The following is a 6,284-nucleotide window of genomic DNA, read 5'->3' as shown; positions in this document are numbered from 1 at the left end:
CCCTGATTGGTTGTTAACGGTGGGTTATGATTGGTTGCTTTTGGACCAATCATGAGGTGCCGGATATGCAAATTTGAGGGATTCTAGTGGCCAATCAGAGAAAGGTTTCGAAGGTCAGGTCTTTGGAAGGGAACCAATCATGGTACTTGTTTGCTCTCTGAGAAACCATGGCAGACTCGCTGGTGTGCAGCTTCCCACACTGCTTGAATGAAGTGTTCCAGCCCTACCTCATCACACCACATATTCTCATTTGTCTGCAGTTTGACTAAGAGCTCTAAGTAAAATTAGCCCTTGGCTTCTGTGGGTGCCATGTGGAGATGTTTTGTAATCAGGATTTGCTGGTTTGGTAATATAATCAGAGCGCTTTCCAACGAAAACCTTTGGACCTTTATCAAACAGGCTGCCACTAAGCTGTTACTAAGCATAGACTTAAAAAATTGGGAATTTGGGCAATAAAAGTGACAACTCTAACATCTGCACCATTTAAACGTCATCATGTCCACTTCAGCTCATTGATCCAACTGGCAAGAACCATCTTCTTAATCTGGATTCTGTTGTCCAGGGTCTTTGCCATTAGCCACTCTTAGCTTTGATAAGTCAGATTTAGTCTTCATCTGGTAAATCTAAGAAGCTTAATGCAATTACATGGCTTTCCCTGGTGGAGCTGAGACTTGTTCCTGGTCTGCATGCCTGAGGTCTTTGTTAAGTGCAAAATACCATTTCTTTTTTCTTTCTTTCTTTCTTTTCTTTTCTTTTTTTTTTTTTTTTTTTTTTTTTTTTTTTTGAAGAGGTTTATGCTATAGGGCGCGTGCGCTCGCCAGAAAGACAGAAAGAGACAGAGAGACAGAAAGTGAGAAATCACCTGCCATGGGGGATGGCCATGCCACAACCCCTTCTCTTCCATTCTCCTCTCAGGATCTTCGGCATGCACACACACACGTCCAGCGTGAGTTTAAGCCACCAGGTTCAGGACTCAAACCATGGTCAACTGCATGGGAGTCCAGCGACATAGCCGTTACACCAACTGCTGGTCCCAATACCATTTCTTTTTTAGAGAGAGATTTTGTTATAGGACACATGCACTTGCCAATGAGACAGAGAGACAGAAAGCAAGAAATCACCCCTGGTGGGGATGGCCACACTACAATCCCTTATCCTCCATTCTTGTCTCAGCACACACACATGCACACCTGCCTGGCATGAGTTTCAAGTCTCCAGATCAAGGACTCAAACTGCAGTTGACCATGTGAGAGTCCAGTGCCTTGACCACTATGTCACCTTCTGGCCCCACAGAATACTATGTGTTAAAGGCCACATCCCTTGCTCCACCCCACCCCCCAGGGTAGAAGTTCATGCAGCAAATTATCCCAGAAAGCCTGAGACTGTGGCAACTGGATTATCTAGGATAATAGGGAAAGCCCCTCAGTTCAGCTCAAAGCTGACCCAGAAGGATCTCTTACCAGAAACAGGAACCTCAGACCGAAGGAGAGGAGGGCAAACTCCTCTAAGGGGGAGTGAGGGGCAGAAACTAAAAGCCAAGCCCAACAAAGGGTCTTCCCAAGAGGAGATGTCCAGGCATTAGGCGATGACCACAAGTACAAATACCAGGCTGTAACCATGGCAAGAACCAGCCTTCGCCAATGGTGGTCAGTCCATTCCAAGGACAGAGTGGATTCCCAGGACTGGCTCTAGAGATACCTTGAAAAGGACTGAGTGGAGGAGAGCAGGGTGTGTCCGAGATGTACCAGGGCAGAGCTGAGGGGACAGGCAAGACCAACGATTCCGCCAACCCGGCAGCGGTCCCGCTGTCAGAGGTCACTGGGACTTGGACATAATTTCCATAAGATGGACGTACCCATACATTTGTGTTCTAGAACACACGTTACAAAAGCACCCGACAGTCACATCTGTGAGACGGCACAATCTTTGTAACTTTATCCCATTCTTGACTACCTACAATGTCAAGAGACTGGAAAAATGAAAGTAGCACAGGCTTCTCTACATCCAAAAGGCTTTGAAAAGAGTCAGAAAACTGAGCCAAGGGGCCAGCAAGTGGCCTGGTGGTTAAGGCACTGGACTCCCACATGGTTGACCACAGTTCAAGTCCTGGACCTGGCGGCTTGCTTTCTCACTTCTCTCTCTCTCTCTCTGTGTCTCTCTCTTTGGTGAGCACATGTGACCTATTGCAAATTAAATAATAATAAATAAATTTAAATAACATAATTATTTTTAAAAAGAAAAAAAAAAAAAAAAGACAGCCAAGGATTTTGGTACTCTGAGTTTCTAGATCTTTCTCTGAGGCCTAGACTAGACATCCCAGATGTAAAATTGGGGAAATTTCTACAAAGAGCAACCAGGAAAATGGGTTCATTAAAGTTTGTAGAATTTTTGGAGAATTGTATATTCATTATCGTTGGTTTCAATAAATCGTAAGGATTTCAGCTTTAATTTCTGCAGGAGTTTTGAAGTCGTTCAGGAGGAGGTTGTTTAGTTTCTGTTTTTGTGCATTTTTGAGCGCTCTTTCTGTGTGTACTTCAAGCTTAATTCCTTTGCGGTCGGAGATTTAATTCCTTTGTGGTTGGAGAAGATACTGGTAAGAGTTTAAATACGTTTACATTTGCAGTGGCTTCTTTTGTACCCTAGATGTGGCCGGTCTTTGAAAATGCACCATGCGGGGATGAGAAAACGGTATGGGGTAGCTGTCGGATGAAATGTTTGCCAGGTGTCTGTCAGCTGCATGAGGGTTCTGGTATCAACGAGTTCTGTGTCTCTTCGTTTTAGTCGAGATAACCTGCCCGGTGTTACAATTTCCGACAAGCAGCGTGTTCAAGTGGCTCTTTCCCCTTTGATCTGGCAGTCTTTCGACATGTCTGGGTGCCTACGTGTTGGGCGTGTCAATGCTCCCGTTACGTCTCCTCGGTGAACCCCGCTCTTTTTCGTACTACCTGGTGTTTGTCTTTGTCTCTTGTGACCGTTTTTATCTTGAAGTCTAATTTATTGGAGATAAGTATCACCAGGCCAGCCTCTTCTTGCATGAAATGAATTTTTCCAGACCTTCAATTTCAGCCTATGTTTGTCTTTTTCGATGAAGTGTGTTTCTGTTTATTTTAATGTCACATTTAAATGAGAGTTTAATACTCTTAAACAACTACCAAAAGGAGATTACAGTGCATGAAGATCCCATAAAATGAACTTCACTTCTCAGCATCACAAACACTTGGAATACAAAAAGTCCAGGGATGGATATTAGAGGTAGAAAGGTACGGAAGAAGTATGCTTTAAAAGTAACCGAAAAAGAATAAAAAATGTCCCCGCCCCTTGCCCACATCCAAGGAACGGTGGTCTAGGTCATCAGCAGGGTAGCACGTCCTGGGCTCACTCCTGTGATAAGGACGAGCTTGCGCAGAACTGCGTACCCACGTGTGTACAGGAGATGCTCACGCACATCACACACTCCAGCACGTACACCCGCAGGGACACACAGCTGGGTTTTTGTTGTTCTAGGCACTCGATACCCACATTCCTAGGTCTGCCACCTTCCCATTCTGACAAATTACTTCTTTAGAGGCAGGACGTTTTCTTCAAAGAAGCCCTGGTTGACAGCATTACTTCTTTAGAAGCAGGATGTTTTCTTCAAAGAAGCCCTGGTTGACAGCATTCCCTGCTGGGAAGTATCTGTCCCCCACAAAGCAGGACCCGTCACTTGCAGATGCCTTCCCCACTCCCATCTTCTTGGTATTCTTCCAGACCATGACTGCGAAGCGTCCCGTCCCCAAGGTGAAGCTGCTGGCGGTTGTAGTTCTTGATTTCGCTGTAGAAGCAGGATGTTTTCTTCAAAGAAGCCCTGGTTGACAGCATTCCCTGCTGGGAAGTATCTGTCCCCCACAAAGCAGGACCCGTCACTTGCAGATGCCTTCCCCACTCCCATCTTCTTGGTATTCTTCCAGACCATGACTGCGAAGCGTCCCGTCCCCAAGGTGAAGCTGCTGGCGGTTGTAGTTCTTGATTTCGCTGTACCATCTATCAGCCACCTCCTTTCCTGTCTGATCGTAGGATGCCCAGGCCAGGTTCTCTCCGCACTGGCCGTGACTGGACTCTGGGCTGTGCTTGAGGATCCCCGTGCTGACCAGGGCCTCAGAGTACTGTTGCGCCTCCCGGTTGAGCTTCTTGCAGAGCATCAGTGGGGGCACTCCGTGCTGCTTCCGGTACTCATTGTGGGCCTTCAGGACCTCCTCGTTAAATTCTGTGGAAACTGACTTGCCCATGGCCGGCTCAGGGTGCTGCTCAGCTGCAGCTTGAACTGTGCTGCTCTGAGCTCCCTCCAGGTGTGTTTCTTATAAGCAGCATATAGACATTTCCTGTTTGTTGCTGTTTTCCATTCAATCAATCTATGTCTTTTAGTTGGGGAGTCTAGCTAGATTCTGGCAGGGTTCAGCAAGAAACTCTTCCAAAAGAGTAGAGTTCATGAACTTATTTATAAAATATAAGAAGTAGAGAGCAGAGGAGTCCTACGCTATCCGCAGCAAATTTAGAAAAGAACTCGAAAATAGGGCATGACAGGTAAGTGACACAGGAAGGAGAGCACGCAGGCTGCCCCTGAGGCCTGGGGACAACAGACTACAGGGGGAGGCAAGCAGATGGGGCCCTGGCAGGGAAGGAAGTGTCTGTCTGTGGCTAGCGGCTGTCTCTGAATGGACATCCAAACCCCTTACTACAGAGGAGGGAGTCCTAAGATAAATTCAAGGTAGGGTTTACGTCCCATATGGAAGCCGAGGTGAGGAGATGGTACCATTTTCTTGGAACCTAGAAACCCAGCTTGGGCTCATGACAAGATCAGCCAGCCACCAGCTGCTTCCACCCGAGACCGTCCAGGAAGTGCTGCGAAGACACAGGACAGTCAGCGACGCCCAGGGCCATGGTGGGGAGTGCCAGGGCTCCAGAATCCAAGGTGAGAGTGGGACTTGTCCGGGGACAGCTGAGAGGCTCTAAGCAAACTGTCCGTGACGGTACCTCAGGTGGCGTCTTAGTCCCTTTGTGTTGTTATAACAACGTGCCTGGCCTGGGTCATTTACAAACAAACAGAAACGTATTTCTCCAAGTTCTGGAGACTACGAGGTCCTCACTCAACTTGCCAGTAAGTCTGGCATCTGGTGAGGGCCCTGTGCCGGTTCCTAAGGTGGCACCATGCTGCTGCGACACTTGAAAGACAAACACTGTCCTCACAAGGCAGAAGGGTCAGAGGGCAAAGGGAGGCCTAGCTATTAAGAGTTCCTTCCATGAGGGTTCTGCCTTCACTTCTAAAGGCTTCACCTTAATACCATCGCATTGGCAATGAAGTTTCTTTTGGAGATAGTTTTGCTATAGGGCATGTGTGCCCACTGGAGAGACAGACAGAGACGAGAGAGGAAAAGCAAGAAATGACCTCCCAGGGGGAATGGTCACGCCGCACTCTCTTCTCCTTCATTCTACTCTCGGGATTTGGGGCACACATGCGCACGTGTTTGGTGTTTCAAGCCGCTGGGTCCAGGATTCATACCACAGTTGGCCATGTGGGAGTCCAGCACCTTAATCACTATGCCACCTGCTGGCCTCGGCAATTAAGTTTCGACAGGAATTTTGGAGGAGACACAAACATTCAAACCATAGTAGCTGCGCATTTCTTCAAGCCCAATTCTGTCTGTCCGTTGGTTATAGGTTAGCCGATGCCTTTCCATTACATTTCTTTTCTATTTCTGTTCATCAGAGTCCGTTGCTAGTGCTCTCAACCAAGAGTCTTGACTGTAAAAAGCCTGTATAATTCTGTGATATGGCCCATTGATGTGATTATCCAATTACTGTTTAAAACGTTAGCCAGAACAGATGACAACAGAGCCCTCAAACAGGACACTAGACCTCCTCTCGCGCACCTTGTCAAGCTCGGAAGCCATCTTTATCCCATATGGAAGCCGAGGTGAGGAGATGGTACCATTTTCTTGGAACCTAGAAACCCAGCTTGGGCTCATGACAAGATCAGCCAGCCACCAGCTGCTTCCACCCGAGACCGTCCAGGAAGTGCTGCGAAGACACAGGACAGTCAGCGACGCCCAGGGCCATGGTGGGGAGTGCCAGGGCTCCAGAATCCAAGGTGAGAGTGGGACTTGTCCGGGGACAGCTGAGAGGCTCTAAGCAAACTGTCCGTGACGGTACCTCAGGTGGCGTCTTAGTCCCTTTGTGTTGTTATAACAACGTGCCTGGCCTGGGTCATTTACAAACAAACAGAAACGTATTTCTCCAAGTTCTGGAGA

General features: G+C 47.6%; 1 protein-coding gene and 1 pseudogene across 3 annotated transcripts; one reads left to right on the top strand and one right to left on the bottom strand.

Annotated features, from left to right (window-relative positions):
- Positions 1-577, top strand: part of LOC102481463 (26S proteasome regulatory subunit 10B pseudogene) — a 5,839-nt pseudogene extending 5,262 nt beyond the window's left edge.
- A 3,028-nt stretch (positions 578-3,605) lies between these two features.
- LOC102481038 (Golgi-associated plant pathogenesis-related protein 1-like) lies at positions 3,606-4,276 on the bottom strand. Of its 3 annotated transcripts, none has more exons than XM_027775568.1 (2): positions 3,985-4,276; positions 3,606-3,786 (listed from the first exon to the last, which is right to left on the bottom strand). In XM_027775568.1, the coding sequence occupies exons 1-2, from the start codon at positions 4,263-4,265 to the stop codon at positions 3,606-3,608; spliced, it is 462 nt and encodes a 153-aa protein (XP_027631369.1). In that variant the 5' UTR covers positions 4,266-4,276. The 3 variants fall into 3 exon arrangements, with proteins under 3 accessions (XP_027631369.1, XP_014446905.1, XP_027631370.1); XM_014591419.2 differs by having other exon boundaries at positions 3,606-3,762; positions 4,036-4,276; XM_027775569.1 differs by lacking the exon at positions 3,606-3,786 and adding an exon at positions 3,900-3,966 and having other exon boundaries at positions 4,144-4,276.
- Positions 4,277-6,284: the final 2,008 nt, after the last annotated feature.

The sequence above is a fragment of the Tupaia chinensis genome, unplaced genomic scaffold (assembly GCF_000334495.1).
Source record: "Tupaia chinensis unplaced genomic scaffold, TupChi_1.0 Scaffold000573_1, whole genome shotgun sequence".
NCBI lineage: Eukaryota > Metazoa > Chordata > Mammalia > Scandentia > Tupaiidae > Tupaia > Tupaia belangeri.
Note: the sequence above shows the minus strand (reverse complement) of the source record. Positions and strands in the feature narration are given on the sequence as shown.

What these genes read in the sequence shown, in the direction of transcription:
- LOC102481038 (XM_027775568.1), bottom strand. Translation starts at nt 4,265, where the DNA reads ATGGGCAAGTCAGTTTCCACAGAATTTAACGAGGAGGTCCTGAAGGCC. An exon ending in AAGAACTACAACCGCCAGCA is followed by an intron (nt 3,787 to 3,984) that starts GCTTCACCTTGG and finishes TACAACCGCCAG; the next exon opens with CAGCTTCACCTTGGGGACGG.